At 35.6% G+C, this 17,946-nt stretch overlaps 1 protein-coding gene across 6 annotated transcripts in view; it reads right to left on the bottom strand.

The window, feature by feature from the left end:
* Positions 1-17,946, bottom strand: part of COP1 (COP1 E3 ubiquitin ligase) — a 213,223-nt gene that overhangs the window by 129,992 nt on the left and 65,285 nt on the right. For 4 of the 6 annotated variants that reach the window (XM_070474041.1, XM_020882898.2, XM_020882897.2 and 1 more), the window contains 2 exons: positions 17,517-17,576; positions 14,039-14,115 (listed from right to left, as the gene is read on the bottom strand). The exons of the other annotated variants lie outside the window; for them this stretch is intronic. In XM_070474041.1, coding sequence (XP_070330142.1) covers positions 14,039-14,115; positions 17,517-17,576 — 137 coding nt within the window. The remainder of the gene's footprint in view (positions 1-14,038; positions 14,116-17,516; positions 17,577-17,946) is intronic. 6 annotated transcript variants of the gene reach the window in all.

Here is a 17,946-nt window from a genome sequence, read left to right as displayed (position 1 = left end):
CTTTTTCTTGGGGATGGTTTTGATCACCGCCTCCTGTACAATGTCATGAACCTCCATCCATAGTTCTTCTGGCATTCTGTCTATCAGATCTACTTCGGAACCCCAGGGTTAGTAGAAGGAAAGAAATCTTAAAAATTAGGGCAGAAATAAATGCAAAAGAAACAAAAGAGACCATAGCAAAAATCAACAAAGCTAAAAGTTGGTTTTTTGAAAAGGTAAATAAAATTGACAAACCGTTAGCCAGACTCATCAAGAAACAAAGGGAGAAGAACCAAATCAACAAAATTACAAATGAAAATGGAGAGATCACAACAGACAACTCTGAAATATAAAGGATCATAAGAGACTACTACTACCAGCAGCTCTATGCCAATAAAATGGACAACTTGGAAGAAATGGACAAATTCTTAGAAAAGTATAACTTTCCAAAACTGAACCAGGAAGAAAGAGAAGATCTTAACAGACCCATCACAAGCATGGAAATCGAAACTGTAATCAGAAATCTTCCAGCAAACAAAAGCCCAGGACCAGATGGCTTCACAGCTGAATTCTACCAAAAATTTAGAGAAGAGCTAACACCTATCTTACTCAAACTCTTCCAGAAAATTGCAGAAGAAGGCAAACTTCCAAACTCATTCTATGAGGCCACCATCACCCTAATACCAAAAGCAGACAAGGATGCCACAAAAAAAGAAAACTACAGGCCAATATCACTGATGAACATAGATGCAAAAATCCTTAACAAAATTCTAGCAAACAGAATCCAACAACATATTAAAAAGATCATACATCATGACCAAGTGGGCTTTATCCCAGGAATGCAAGGATTCTTTAATATCAGCAAATCAATCAATGTAATACACCACATTAACAAATTGAAAGATAAAAACCATATGATTATCTCAATAGATGCAGAAAAAGCCTTTAACAAAATTCAACATCCATTTATGATAAAAACTCTCCAGAAAGCAGGACTAGAAGGAACATACCTTAACATAAATAAAAGCTATATATGACAAACCCACAGCAAACATTATCCTCAATGGTGAAAAATTGAAAGCATTTCCCTTGAAGTCACGAACAAGACAAGGGTGTCCACTCTCACCACTACTATTCAAGATAGTTTTGGAAGTGTTGGCCACAGCAATCAAGAGCAGAAAAAGAAATAAAAGGAATCCAGATAGGGAAAGAAGAAGTAAAACTCTCACTGTTTGCAGACGACATGATCCTCTACATAGAAAACCTCTACTTCGAAATTTTCTTCTTGCTCCTGCCATAGTTTGATGGATTTATTTTTATAATTTATTTGAAGTAATTTCAGGTTATTTATTTAACATTTATTGAAGCAATTGTTGACTTTCATATTTTTAGGTTGCTGTTTTTTCAACTGTGTAACTGTTTTAGTGGAGGTGGTAAAATTCCAGCTGAGTTATTTCAAATCCTAAAAGATGATGCTGTTAAAGTGCTGCACTCAGTATGTCAGCAAATTTGGAAAACTCAGCAGTGGCCACCAGACTGGAAAAGATCAGTTTTCATTCTAATCCCAAAGGCAATGCCAATGAATGTTCAACCTACTGCACAATTGCACTCATCTCACACGCTAGCAAAGTAATGCTCAAAATTCTCCAAGCTGGGCTACAACAGTATGTGAACCAAGAACTTCCAGATGTCTAAGCCGGATTTAGAAAATGAAGAGAAATCAGAGATCAATTTGCCACCATCCGTTGGAACACAGAAAAAGCAAGAGAATTCCAGAAAAACATCTACTTCTGCTTTATTGACTACACTAAAGCTTTTGACTGTGTGGATAATGACAAACTGTGGAAAATTCTTAAAGAGATGGGAATACCAGACCACCTTATCTAAATCCTGAGAAATCTGTATCCAGGTCTAGAAGCAACAGTTAGAACCAGAAATGGAACAACAGACTGGTTCAAAATTGGGAAAGGAGTATGTCAAGGCTGTATACTGTCACCCTGCTTATTTAACTTATATGCAGTGTACATCATGCAAAATGCTGGGCTGGATGAAGCACAAGCTGGAATCAAGACTGCCGGGAGAAATATCAATAACCTCAGATATGCAGATACCACCACCATTATAGCAGAAAGCGAAGAAGAACTAAAAAACCTCTTGATGAAGTGAAAGAGGAGAGTGAAAAAGCTGGCTTAGAACACAACATTCAAAAAACAAAGATTATGGCATCTGGTCCATCACTTCATGGCAAATAGATAGGGAAACAGTGAAAATAGTAACAGATTTTCATTTTCTTGATCTCCAAACTCACCGTAGATGGTGACTGTAGCCATGAAATTAAAAGATGCTTGCCCCTTGAAAGAAGTTATGACCAACCTAGACAGCACATTAAAAAGCAGAGACATTACTTTGCTAATAAATGTCTGTAAAGTCAAAGTTAGGGTTTTTTCAGTAGTTTTGTATGGATGTGAGAGTTGGGCCATTAAAGAAAGCTGAATGCTCAAGAACTGATGCTTTTGAACTGTGGTGTTAGAGAAGACTCTTGAGAGTCCCTTGGACTGCAAGGAGATCAAACCAGTCAATCCTAAAAGAAATCAGTCCTGAATATTCAGTGGAAGGACTGATGCTGAAGCTGAAGCTCCAATACTTTGACCACCTGATGCGAAGAACTGACTCACTGGAAAAGACCCTGATGCTGGGAAAGACTGAAGTCAGGAGGAAAAGGGGACGACAGAGGATGAGATGGTTGGATGGTATCACTGACTCAACGGACATGAATTTGAGCAAGCTCCGGGAATCAGTGATAGACAGCCTGGCATGCTGCAGTCTGTGGGGTCACTAAGAGTTGGACACAGCTGAGGACTCAACTGAACTGAACTAAAACTAGGTTAGGAATAATACTTATGATGAGGAAAATAAGATGATAAAAAATTTTTTAATGTTCTTGCCGATGACACAGAGGAGGCTGAGCTAAAAACATATGAAAACTAAACTGCTGTTAATTTAAGTTACAAAGGTAATTCAGTTATGCAATCAGATGTCACAAAACTATTCTCACTTAAATTATTTGCTTCCAAAAGCAAGAATATACTTTACAATTAAAAGACATACTGTTACAAACGAACTTATATATAAAACAGAAACAGGCTCACAGACATAGAAAACAAATTTATGGTGCCAAAGGGCAAATGGGGCAGAGGGATAAAATACGAGTTTGGGAATTAACATATATACACTACTATATATAAAACAGATAAGCAACAAGGACCTACTATATAAGTACAGGGAACTATACTCTGTATTTTGTAATAACCTGTAAGGAAAAAGAATCTGGAAAAGAGCATATGTATATGCATTTATGCATGTACATATATGTATTTGTGTATATACATACATGTATGGATGATGTGTGTACATGTGTGTGTATATAGAAACTGAATCACTGTGCTGTACACCTGAAATTAACACAGCACTGCAAATCAATTGTCCGTAAATTTAAAAAAGAAATTTAAAAAAATCTAAATAATAAAAAATGATAGACTGTTAAGTCAATTTCACATATAAAATATAAGATACACCTATAATAAATAGGAAGATAAGAGAAAACAGTGATTCACCCTTGGCAAAAATAATAAGTAACTAGTTTTAGACTGAGTTCTTTTTGAAAAAGGAGGCTTCACATTTAAATTACTAATAGGTACAAAATCAACTAATTAAATTATAGAGAATTTTAATATGTAAGCAAAATAAAGTGTATTAAGATCATTTAAGGGTGAGCATAAAGAAAATAAACTAATTAAATGTTTAAATAAGTAAACTGAATGAACCAAAAAAAAAAAAAAAAGCTGCATGCACATATGAAATTAGACTAAGTGCTGTCACTAATTTGTTTTTTCATTAGTATAAACTTAATACAGAAGAAAATAGACTCTACATTTAAAAAACAATATGGGGCTACAGCCAAACCCTGTTCCTTACCAGTACAGTAATCCAAGTAAAATTACTGAATCCATTTTCTCAAAATAACACATACTGAGCAACATGTAACATGAAAATAATCTGACTTATTTTAATAATGATTAATTAAAACAGAATATGTCTTTAATGTTTTTTAATAGCAAAGCCTGTTACTATTTTATTTCCTTCCTACCAAGGCAGTAATCCCTAGCATTATAAACAGATCAAAAGCTTAATAACTTGCTTTCTTCAAAATAATGTTTTTCTGTTACTTAACACAGAATTTCAAATTAAGGTAAATCCTATTTACTAACAACCCAAATTTTCATGGCCCTAATTTTGCAGGCACCTAGAAACTGCTCTTCATTTTCGAGTTTTCCTTTCTAATTCCACATACTCCTACATTTGATACAACTATTCAAACAAATCACATAAAATCAACATGACTAATCTATTGAGTGCCACCATTTGCTGAGTGCTTAGTATGTGTCAGGCATTATTCTCTCATTTCTTTAAATGTACTATTACATTGTATTAGTCAAGATAGGTGTTATTATCCTTATTTTACTAACAAGAAAACCGCAGTGTACAGAAATTAACAATAAACTTGCCTAAGGTCAAACTGCTAATAAAGTGTGGAGCTGAAATTTGAACCCAGGCAGTATAACTACAGAATCCTCACCAAAGACTGCCAAAGTAACATATGTTTTCTCTTCTTGAAAACTCACTACCCTGCCATTTTTGAACTGCAAGTTTCTACTGATTTTCTTTTTTGACCTTTATTATCAACTCGATGATCTCTAAAACCCTTTTACCCCCCAAGGCTTTATAGCCTCTAGAGTAATGATGCCTGCTTTAGAATACTGATTATGCTACTATAACTGTGTGATGCTGGGCAAATGCTTCATCTCCATGACTCAATTTCCTCATTTGTCAAAGGAAAAGGATATATGGCATCTATTCTGAGGGCTGTATGAGGTAATACATAAAATTACAAAACAGCACCTAACACACATATGCTCTACTACTCTGACAGTTATCACTTTTATAAGTACAAGTCTCCTCTAGGGTAGAAATAATTTCTTGATTTTGCTGCAAATTCAACTGACAATTAACATGAAATATTTTCTTCTACAGTGTCTCGGATTATTAGAATAGGCAGTACCACTACGACTCATTCATGGCATTTAACAAGGTATTTTATAACAGATTTTATGCAACAGATTTTATATAAATAAACACTGGTGATTACAATGGCCTTTTCAGCAATATATAGTCGGGATTTTTAAAATATTGGGCTTAAAAAGATTACATAAAACTTCAATTCCTAAAATCCAGAACTATGAAAATCAAATACTCTGTTACTTTTTTGAAGTGAAAACCTGATCAGAATACACTTAATACCATTTACCTCACTGTTAACGTGTATGTTTCAATGCTGAAATTTTAATTTGCTTAAGGAACTGCCTAATCCTCCTCCATCAGTTTATGTGATATATGGCATACGTACTGTGTTACCTTTCTAAAACTGGTGAGGGTATAGAGGCACAGACATAACATTATATACTGAAAGACATCTGACTCCAAAGACATTTGGCTCCCCAAAATGAATGAAAACCTATATGTCATACAAGCTTGGATTTACTTGAGAAACCCAAGGGTAGTTCGATAATAAAAACCATTGGGTTCAAGAATGAACCCAATATAATTTTTAGGGAACAGAGATTCAACTTACTCTTCAAAGAACAGAAGTTATCAAGAGTATTTCAGATATACAGGAAAAACTTTCCCCAACACCCTCTTTTCCCTTTTAATTGTAGATGGTTAGAAACAGTTGTACCTATACAATGTATAGGAGGACTCCATGAATCTAATATTATGTTGCCTTTTAAAAGGTCTGTAATTCCACAATATCGCTAAGGTTTAAAAAAAAAAAAGCAAAGGGGCAATTCACTTTAAAGTTTTCCTTACAAGAGCTTCCTCAGAGAGAAACTTAACTGCTGCAGATATAAAAAGCAAATGTGAGGGAAAATTTCTGAAAGATGGAACAGGTCTGAATCTACTGCATTACTGCCTCTGAAAGTAAATAACTTCCTTGGAAAATTTTCAAAAACAGTATAATAAGCTCAAAAGAAAAAGACTGACAAGACCAATCTGCCTCTAATGAAAACTAGCAAAAGTCCCAGTTCGTTAGGCTAAGTGCTGCGTTTGATTTCTTTATATTCTATTACCACTTATCAATGAGTGGGAATAGATTACAATTTAGTTGTAATTCATAGGGGAGAAATTTGTAGTTATCAGATGATATAGCTGCCACAAATCTTAGTGTTACAAAAAACCCAGTTCTCTGAAATAATCTCAGAAAAAAGTTTTAAAAGCAAAGAAAGTAGAAGAAGCATTTCAGAAACAGCAACAAAAGATTCACAGGTAGAGGATCTGGAGAATGGGGAAAATACACTGGAACTTGAGGACAGGAGAGACAGGTAATGCAGAAACAGAAAATGGTGACAGCACATGAAATTCTACCCTTGCATCCGGTGATACTTATAATCTAAGCTACTGTTACAATGTATACTTTTGGTTTTCCCAGCCTCTCCCATCCCTGACCTCCCAGAATCAAGGTAAACCCATGATAAGCAAAGGGGTGAAAAGTTCCCTACATGCCTCTAACCTGAAGGGGCAAAAGGCCATCAGCAAGAGGCTCTAATCAGAGTAACATGAACAGCATCAATAGGGAATGCCAACAGAGCAATTTGCTTCCTTCCAAGAAACTTAACTTTAACTTTTCTGGTTCGCTCAAGCCAGGAACATAAGCAGGCATTTTTGAGACATTATAGAAGGATATGTAACCTAACAAAGTAGAGAGCAAAATAAATAGAAATCTTTACTCTTATCTTTCCCAAAGATGAAATAAAGCTTAAGATAGTTAAAAAAAAAAAAAAAACCTCACTGTTGGACAACAGAGCTTTCTGTTATGAAAAAGAAAATAAGCATATTTTACAGATTTTTAAAACATGTCAGTAATACAGACATATTCACTGCCCACTAAACCATACACTTTTAAAGTATGATCCTCCAGGCTAATATGTGGAATTCTTGGACTCACCTCAGACATAATGATCAGATTTTAAGGGCATGGTTCAAAAAACTACATGTCAAACAGGAGCCTTGGTTGAATCTCAAGCATATGGAAATCTGTCCTATTAACATCTCAGCTTTCAGAATTAGAAAGAACTGCTAGTATCTTCACTAAGCATTGACAATTAGTTTATAGCAAGAAACCAAAAATTTTTTTTTAAAGTCCTGACATACCTACTGTACTAGTGGGCCTTAGGAAGCATCACTACAGACAAAGCTAGTGGAGGTAATGGAATTCCAGCTGAGCTATTTCAAATCCTAAAAGATAATGCAGTGAAAGTGTTGCACTCAATGCCAGCAAATTTGGCAAACTCAGCAGTGGCCACAGGACTGGAAAAGATCAGTTTTCATTCCAATTCCAAAGAAAGGCAATTTCTAAGAATGTTCAAACTACCACACAATTGCACTCATCTCACACGCAAGCAAAGTAATGCTCAAAATCCTCTAAGCCAGTCTTCAACAAGTACATGAACTGAGAAGTTCCAGATGTTCAAGCTAGATTTAGAAAAGGCAGAGGAACCAGAGATCAAATTGCCAACATGCACTGGATCATCGAAAAAGCAAGAGAATTCCAGGAAAAATCTACTTCTGCTTTATTGACAATGCCATAGCCTTTGACTGTGTGAATCACAACAAACTGTGGAAAATTCTTAAAAGAGATGGGAATACCAGACCACCTTACCTGCACAATCTGCATACAGATCAAGACAGAACAGTCAGAACTAAACATGGAACAACAACAGACTGGTACCAAATCAGGAAAGGAGTACATCAAGCTTGTATACTGTCAGCCTGCTTATAGCAGAGTACATCATGCGAAATGCCGGGCTGGATGAAGCACAAGCTGGTATCAAGGTTGCAGAGAGATATATCAATAACCTCGGATACACAGATAATACCACCCTTATGGCAGAAAGCAAGGGGAACTGAAGAGCCTCTTGATGAAAGTGAAAGAGGAGAGTGAAAAAGTTGGCTTAAAATTCAACATTTAGAAAACTAAGATCATGGCATCCAATCCCACCACTTCATGGCAAATAAATCGGGAAACAGTGAGAGACTTTATTTTCTTGGGCTCCAAAATCACTTCAGATGGTGATTGCAGCCATGAATTTTTTAAAAGATGCTTGCTCCTTGGAAGAAAAGCTATGACCAACCTAGCCAGCATATTAAAAAGCAGAGACATTACTTTGAGACAGACTTGCCAACAAAGGTCCATCTAGTCAAAGATATGGTTTTTCCAGTAGTCATGTATGGATGTGAGAGGTGGACTATAAAGAAAGCTGAGTGCCAAAGAATCTGCAGTCAATGAGAATGCCAAAGAATCTGCAGTCAATGAGACTGCAGATGTATGAAGAGTATCTTTTACATTACTGCTAAGCAAATTTGCTTTCTGTGTTTTCTGTTTTTGTTCAAGTTGAAAATTCCTTAAGATTCTTCAATGTCTTCCATTGCCTATGGCATCAAGTTCAACTCTTCTGCATGTTACAGGGCCAGAGTTAACGCATGCAGTCCTTAGTAATCACAACAATAAACGCTGAGTGTAGCAGAGATTTCTTAAGATCTGTTCATACCATCTAACTTTGGAGATATGGAAAATAGTGTCAGGCTGTGTATGGAGAATTTTCTATATTGTAGAATTCTCCTCCTAGATAAAGGGAAATGTTACATTAAAAACTCTTTAGATGCAGCTGGAAAAACGGCCACCCCCTCACCTGTCACGCACCACATGTTCGTGGGGAACCTGGTGCTAAACCATCCACAGACGACCCGCTTCTGGGTCGGGCTTTCATATATAGTATAGCAGCTCCCTAGCTGTGATCTGTTGAAAGTCAGCCCTCAACACAAGGGTTTGTAAAAGAAAAAAAAAAGGTTTTAAAGAAAAAAAGGAAAAATAAGAAGAAATATAAAAAATTAAAACAAAAGAAACCTCTAGGTTTATGTAGAAGATTTGTTTAAAATATATAATAAATTAGCGACCAATCTATAAGGCATAGAGTTAGACTTGACCATAAAAACATGTTAACTCCTACATTTTAATAAAAAGTTTTCTTGGGGAATTCCCTGGCAGTTTAGTAGTTAGGAATCCACGCATTCACTGCCAAGGGCCCAGGTTCGAACCTATCTGGGGAACTATTTATATCCCACAAGCTGTGTTACACAGCCTAAATAAATAAATAAAGTAAATAAAACTTTTAAAAGGTACCATCTCAAGTAAAATAAAGCAGTTGAACCAATAATAATTGCCAAAAAGTACCAAAAATGTAAGCATTATTATGTGAAGAAACCATTGACACTGCTCTGGTTGTGGGTCATCATCCAGCGAAAGACCCAATGTGCAGTAATACAGAGATGAGATCACTTTCATTCATTACACCAAAGAGCCATTATAACCACCATCCACCCTTTCCCCACCACACACAATTTTTTTAACGACTCTGGAGAAGGCAGGGTGTCATTGGGGTAAGCATAACTGCACAGACTTCTGTGTGTGAGTTACAGAGTAATTTCCTATCCTAGTCCAGGAGCCATTACGTAATACCAAATTCCTTGAACTTTATCAGTTTATTCCGTCAAATTATAAAATTTACAAATTCACAAGGTACTGACCCACTAGTGTGTGTGTCTGTGTGTGTGCACACGCAGACACACACACACACACACTTTCTTAATAATAGTTGGATAATTCTAGCATCCCTAAAGTGACCCCTTGCTTTTCCCTTCATTTTGATTCATCTGGATCTTTGTCAAAAATAACAGACAAATGAAAGTTTAAGTCTCAAAAATATCTAATTAGAGTAGTTAAATAAAAGCAAAAGTGTCTTATATAAAAGTCTTACTTATAAATTTTATTTATAAATATCCCTGTTCTATACGACAGAAAACTTAAATAAGCAATTCACAGTTTAAGCTTACGAATGTGTCTTTAAAAAATGAATTAAATATGATCAATAGCAAGTCTATTACTGGCAAAAGCATTTGAAAGATCAGAGATCCTAGATGAATCTTATTTACTATTTGTATTGTATTTATTTACTACTTTACCACAGGAAAACCAGAGTTATTCTGCAAATTTAACTCCAGTAACTATCTGGATCATATTACAGCATATTTACCTCCAAGCAAACAGAGAAGCTTCAACTAATACATTATCTTTAAATCAGGTTCTTTGGAGTTCTAAAACCAGAGGTTAGTGAATAATAAATAACAGTTCTGAAATACTTGCTTGATTTAAAGACAAAGAATGAAGCAATTATGAGACAATTATTTCTAAGATAGAAATCACATCAATGAGATGCATTTTAAAAATTACAAGCAAAACTACTGATAATAAATGGCTTTGAAGAAGACTAAAATCTAAACTTTAGACTTTAGGTTTTTTCAGTCTGAGAATATTTTAATCTAAACCAAATTATCACTGTCATTGTTGAGAAGAAGATTTGACTAAAATGTTTCATACTCTCAAACTAAAAAGAAAATTCATTTGGCAAAAGCTAAAAAGGACTGTGCTTGCCTATCACTCTCTAATTTACTCATAATTTAATACAAAGAGCCATGTAACAAAGAAGTATAAACTATAGTTTATCCTCTGCATTGTGAAGACTTTCTTTCTCAGAATCTAAAGAACTAAAAATGCCCTAATAGCAGCAATCTTCAGGTCTGAACTAATTCTAATAAGAAAAATTTGCAATGAATGCTTAAAAGTTTTACAAAATTTAGAATGATTTTATTAAGGAAATAATCACATACTCACCTCCAGCTTCACTCACCCCAATGAAGCCTGACAGTTTTTTTCTTAAAGATTAATTAGTTTACTTATTAAGTATACTAAAGGTCATGCTTCAATTAAGTTTCCACAAGCTATGAAAATTAAACTATATTCTAGGTCACGCATACATTTACTCAAAACCTATTATAAGTTCTACTATGTATAAATGCTCACATAAAAACATGGGAGTGTAAGAAAATCCCAGTATTAACAGGATTATAGTACAGCATGGAAAATCTACCCAAACTAGCACACATTGTATAGAACAGGAACAAAGTAAATAGAAAATCTTTTTAAAAACTGGCAGTTAATTCTATCTTGCACTTCCTTCTTCCACTTCATTTTCTAAGGGAACTGGTGTATTAAAAAAGAATAAAGCTCACCCTTCGGTGGATTTTTGGGGATGGCTAGGGGGTGGGTAACTACTTAAGAGAAGGAACAGAGAAGTTTCTAAGCAAAAAATAATATATAAGTAAAGTTACCTTAATACCCCATTTGAGGAGTTAAATTCAATTCTAAAGCACAAAAACAGTAGGCAAGGTAAAGGGGATTATGGAAGGCCATAAAAAAGCGATCTAAGCGAATTTAAATACAATGGAAAGTCACTGAAGGATTTTAAGGAAAGTAATTTTAAGGAAAGTGATGAGATTCCTCAAATTGCACTGGAGGAGTATAGTTAAAAGACTACTGCATGCCTCTATGAGATGCTTGGGTATTAACAACGCAGCAGGGAGAGAATAGACAGGATAGGACAATTACAGCCAATTATGTATACAGAAGACAAATTCCTGGGGAGGGAGCTGTAATAGCAACAGTTATATGTCTTCTGCTTCTCTTTACATTAAGTACATAACCCTCACCATAAACCCAAAATCAATGTAAGGAATTTAATGATCTTATTAGAAAAAAAATGAATCCACAAAAACTCTTTTTTAAAGTAAACCTCTTAAAAGAGACCAAAACATTACAATGAGGAATAAAAACAAAATCTGGCATTTAAATAATGATGATAATAATTATGAGGGGGGATTATATTTCAACTATATATTATTTCTTAAAAATAAAACAAACTTCAATATTGATAGCATAAAATTCTTCCTATGTTAAATGCCACATCTTAATCTTAAGGGTCATTTCCCCAGAATATTCAAAGCTACCATTATTTTCCCAAGTGTCTCTCTCAAACCTTAATGATAAAGAATGTATTTTAAGAAAATATCATGTTTGCCTGTTTTTCCATCTTCAACTGTGAACCAGTCTTAACTGATCACATCATCTGACAATAGTGTCCCATTCGATTTTAGTAATTCAACGAAGTTTTCACAGACATCATGAATTCCTACATTTCTCATGAGACTGGCCACTTTATAATACAACCACTTCTCTTCTCTTCTACCAATAAGATCCTACAAAATCCAAAAAAAGTCCACCATTTCCTCTTTACAGATTCTCGCAATGTTCCTAACATTCCTCCTAGCTTCCAATTGCAGGGGATTGGGAGGGACAGAAAGTCTCTTCTCTATCCTCTACACGTGAACCCCTGTAGGTATTTTATAATCTAAAATAGACCCTTCTCAAAACTACCCCATGACATTTTATTATCTCTTCTCTTCACTTCATTCATGTGTCAGCTTTCTAATACATCTAACTTCCTTCCCAGGATACTACTAATATGTTATGTACAAATATTATATTTTTTCTTAGCATTTCCCTCAACCTCCACACACACACACACACACACACACTCCCCCCAAAGGGAAGTTCCATCAAGGGAGGGACTTTCCAGCTACATCCAACACTTAAAACAGTGCCCAGTACATCAGAGGCATTAAATTTTAAAAAGCCAGTTAAATGAACATAATACTATATTGTTAATATGTTATTAAAAGTCACCAGTGAGAGATTAACAAAGACCAGGGGCTTCCCTAGCAGCTCAGATGGTAACAAAGACCTGGCCACAACAGATAGAAACAAATGCTATATAAAGTGACATGACAGAAAGTGATATGATAATGAGAATTCTCAGTTTATTAGAGAAGATGTTGTGATATGACAACTTTTACTTGCCTGGATGCACTCACATAATAAATATTCTATTTACACAGATCCCAACATATGTCAGGAAGTGAATGCTAAGCTAAAGATAATATCCCACAGACTGAATCATTCCCAAGTGTTTTAAAGAAAATAAAATATGGACAAAACCAAGCTGAATTACACAGGTAAAGTGACCCCAGAATCACTCAGCACTCATGCGGATTCTCTATAAAATGGTTACTGAAATATATCAAACATACCAGGAATGTTATTTTGCTAGAATATTCCTTGTGTCCCTTCCCCACATATCATCCCAAACTAGATGTAGAATGGCTTTCCTGATCTGGCACTGGTCATGAAGTTAGTGTAATCTCTGTACTGCCACTGGACTGCTTGAAAATCCATGTGTTATCCTAAAACTATTTGTCTAAAAAGCTTCTGTGGGACCACAATGGTGAATGGATTAGCAAGTTAAAAACATGTAAAATTTCTCCTGCCCTGAAAATAACAAAAAAGTTCAAATTCAAATGTTAGGTGGTAGATATTTCATCAACAGAACTTTAAATTTACATAGGGACCATAGACATTCACCATATTTCGCAAAAACACACTGAAGGAGGCCAGTCACTACCACTACTTAAAATCTAGGGAAACAGTCATGAGCAAGATATATGTAATTCCTGCTCTATAGAAAATACAGCAGGGAACACTTAATTAAATTAATAATGGGGAGTTATAAAGAAACTAGCAGAGATGTCCAAACAAACAGATCTATCTAATTCAACAGGACAGTGGCAAAGTCAAAGGTATTAGTGTAACTAACTTTTCCCTAATATTACCATTTCATTCTCTCAAATTATAGATTTTTAATGTCATCTGTTTTAAATTCACAATATATTCAAAACTACCATTATTTTGAGAAATCCACCAAACTTTTAATTCATTACTGAATTCACAGTATTATAATATTCTACTACCTGTCCCTGGCATGAAATTTAAGCATAAAGGAAACAGATGGGCCATCTGAATCTCATTTCTACATCATGACCAAAAGTAATTTCTCAGGAGTTGTGTTCATTACATGGAAAAGGCTACCAAGGACTAATACCATATGTGCACTTTATAACATAAATCCAAAGCAATTACAGGTTTCAAGCTTTGTACCTGTGTGATGGAGAAGGAGCTTCAAATTGAGGCACTGTGCTATCCTCACTGACAGGAGAATATAAGCCGCTCATTTCCTGGAAGCACAATTATTAGAGTTATAGACACTCCAAAGAGAAGATATATAAGTCAAAAGGAGCTATTTATTTCTTTCCAATCCCAGGTTTTATCAGTTCCTTTTTGTCTCAACATCCAAATTTCTCAAGGTTTCCTCTCCATAGAGTACAAAAACAAGGATATCTAAAACTATGAGACAAGTCTTTTTTATGATATACATACTTAAAGAACTAGAAATTCTTTAATAAATATTATTCATTACTAATGAAGCCACCAAATGCAGAAAAAGACAAATGTAAATTTTTTTAATGAGACATACTGTACATTATGTGAACAGTGAACTAGCCAATCATTTTTAATCTAGGTGAGAACCTACTGATAAATATTAAGATAAGTATGGCAACTGACTAAATAGACCTTTGTCAGCGAAGGAATGACTCTGCTTTTTAATACACTGTCTAGATGTGTGTTAGCGTTAGTCAATCAGTTGTGTCCACCTCTCTGCAATCCCACAAACTGTAGCCTTCCAAGCAAGAATAGTGGAGGGGATTGCCATTCTCTTCTCCAGAGGATCTTCCCAACCCAGGGATTGAACCTGGGTTAGTCACAGCTTTTCTTCCAGGAGCAAGCATCTTTTAATTTCATGGCTACAATCACCATCTGCAATGAGTTTGGAGCCCAAGTAAATAAAATCTGTCAATGTTTCCATTTTTTCTCCATCTATTTGCCATGAAGTGATGGGACTAGACAGCATGATCTTTTGAGCTGAGTTTTAAACCAACTTTTTCACTCTCCTGTTTCACCTTCATCAAGAGGTTCTTCAGTTTCTCTTTGCTTTCTGCCATAAAGGTGGTGTCATCTGCATATCTGAGGTTATTGATATTTCTCCTGAAAAGCTTGATTCCAGCTTGTGCTTCATCCAGTCTGGCATTTTGCATGATGTACTGTGCATATAAGTTAAATAAGCAGGGTGACAATATGCAGCCTTGACGCATTCCTTTCCCAATTTTTTTTTTTCTTTCTCCTTTCCCAATTTTAAACCAGTCCGTTGTTCCATGTCTAGTTCTAACTGTTCTGTCCTGACCTGCATAGAGGTTTCACAGGAGGCAGGTAAGGTGGTCCGGTATTCCCATCTCGAAGAATTTTCCACAGTTTTTCATGATCCACACAAAGGCTTTAGAGTAGTCAATGAAACAGAAGATGTTTTTCTGGAATTCTCTTGCTTTTTCAATGATCCAACATATGTTGGCAATTTGATCTCGGGTTCCTCTGCCTTTTCTAAATCCAGCTTGAACATCTGGAAGTTCTTGGTTCAAGTACTGTTGTAGCCTAGCTTGGAGAATTTTGAGCATTCCTTTGCTAGCATGTGAAATGAGGGCAACTGTGTAGTACTTTGAACATTCATTGACTTTGCTCTTCCTGGGGACTGGAATGAAAACTGAACTTTTCCAGTCCGGTGGCCACTGCTGAGTTTTCCAAATTTGCTGGCATATTGAGTGCAGCACTTTCACAGCACCATCTTTCAGGATTTGAAATAGCTCAGCTGGAATTGTATCACCTCCACTAGCTTTGTTTGTAGTGATACTTCCTAAGGCCCACTTGACTTCGCACTCCGAGATGTCTGGGTCTAGGTGAGTGATCCGTCGTGGTTATCTGGGTCATTAAGATCCTTTTTGTACAGTTCTTCTGTGTATTCTTGCCACCTTTTCTTAATAGCTTTTGCTTCTGTTAGGTCCATACTGTTTCTATCCCTTACCGAGCCCATCTTTGCATGAAATGTTCTCTTGGTGTCTCTGCTTTTCTTGAAGAGCTCTCTAGTCTTCCCCATTCTATTGTTTTCCTCTATTTCTTTGCACTGATCACTGAAGAAGGCTTTCTTATCTCTCCATGCTATTCTTTGGAACTCTGCATCCAGATGGGTGTATCTTTCCTTTTCTCCCTTGCCTTTTGCTTCTCTTCTTTTCTCAGCTATTTGTAAGGCCTTGCCAGACAACCATTTTGCCTTCCTGCATTTCTTTTTCTTGGAGATGGTTTTGATCACTACCTCATGTACAATATTATGAAACTCCGTGCACAGTTCTTCAGGCACTCTATCAGATTTAATCTGTTGAATCTATTCATTACTTACACTGTATAATCATAAGGGATTTGATTTAGGTCATACCTGAATGGTTAGCAGTTTTCCCTGCTTTCTTCAGTTTAAGTATGAATTTTACAATAAGGAATTTGTGATCTGAGCCACAGTCAGTACCCAGTCCTGTTTTTGCTGACTATATATATCTTCTCCATCTTTGGCTACAAAGAATATAATCAATCTGATTTTGGTATTGACCATCTGGTGATGTCCATGTGTAGAGTAGTCTCTTGTGCTGTTGGAAGAGGGTGTTTGCTATGACCAGTGCGTTCTCTTGGCAAAACTCTGTTAGCCTTTGCCCTGCTTCATTTCGTACTACAAGGTGAAACTTGCCTGTTACTCCTGGTATCTCTTGATTTCCTACTATTCATTCCAATCCCCTATGACAAAAAGGACATCTTTTTAGGGTTCTATAAAGTCCTATAAAGTCTTGTAGGTCTTCACAGAACTATTCTACTTCACCTTCTTTGGCATTAGTCAAAGTTACGGTTTTTCTAGCAGTCATGTGCTAATGTGAGAGTTGGACCATAAAGAAGGCTAAGCACTGAAGAATTGATGCTTTTCAATTGTGGGGCTGCAGAAGATTCTTGAGAGTCCCTTGGACTGCAAGGGGATCAAACCACTCAATCCTAAGGAAATCAATCTTGAATACTCATTGGAGGGACTGATGCTGATGCTGAAACTCCAATACTTTGGCCACCTGATACAAAGAGCCAATTCACTCGAAAAGACCCTGAGGCTGGGAAAGATTGAAAGCAGGAGAAGAAGCAGAAGACAGAGGACGAGATGGTTGGACAGCATCACAGACTCAATAAATATGAGTCTGGGCAAGCTTTGGGAGATGGTGAAGGACAGAGAAGCCTGGTGTGCTGCAGTCCATGGGGCCACAAAGAGCTGGACATGACTGAGTGACTGAATCGCAACTGGACCATTACTGTTCAACTCTCTGAGCAACAATAGCAACTGGATCATTACTGTTCAACTCACCAAAGTATAGAAAAACAGGATATGTCAGTCACTACTTTGAAAATATTCTTTGCAAACATTAAGAAAAGTAACATCCCTCTTGATGCAAATATTAGCTTTGTATACTAACTGCTTAAACTCTAACTTTTGATCATTAACTCAGAGGAAAAGGGCTCCTAATAAATTATCACAGAAATTATGCCTGTTACTGTCTATATAATGGAGACTAATCCCATAAATTTAATGCAGCAATTTAAAAGAAAAGAAAAATTTTCATGAAATTGAAAAGCTACTTGAGATGTAAGAAATTCTTGATCTTACTTCCACTCTTTTGATATCCTCTTCCAAAACACTTAACTCCTTCTGAATCTGCTCCAGTTGCTGTAGATTAGAGAGGGGGAAAAAAAAAAAAAAAAGCCTAAACCAAACCACACTAGCATCACCACAATCATAAAGTAATTTTATATTTGGAATATGATTTCTATGAAATTGTGCACTAATGGTAAAAATGTAGGGGTGAAAAACAGCAGATAAAAAGCACTGAACATTCCTATGTTAAAAACTAAATGTAAAGACTTAATATTTAAGATAATAGTAAGAAATAAGAAAATAGTACTTTCTTTAATACAATTGACTTTTTAATAAAAATATTAAAAACGAACAATTTGATAAAAATTTAATTAGTTAATTAGTTCTGATTTAATAAAAACAGAAGATATCCAAAGAACTTTCAAATCACCTCATTTAACTG

The sequence above is a fragment of the Odocoileus virginianus genome, chromosome 11 (assembly GCF_023699985.2).
Source record: "Odocoileus virginianus isolate 20LAN1187 ecotype Illinois chromosome 11, Ovbor_1.2, whole genome shotgun sequence".
Taxonomy (NCBI): Eukaryota; Metazoa; Chordata; class Mammalia; order Artiodactyla; family Cervidae; genus Odocoileus; species Odocoileus virginianus.
The sequence above is the reverse complement of the archived record's forward strand: the minus strand, read 5'-3'. Positions and strand labels throughout refer to the sequence as shown.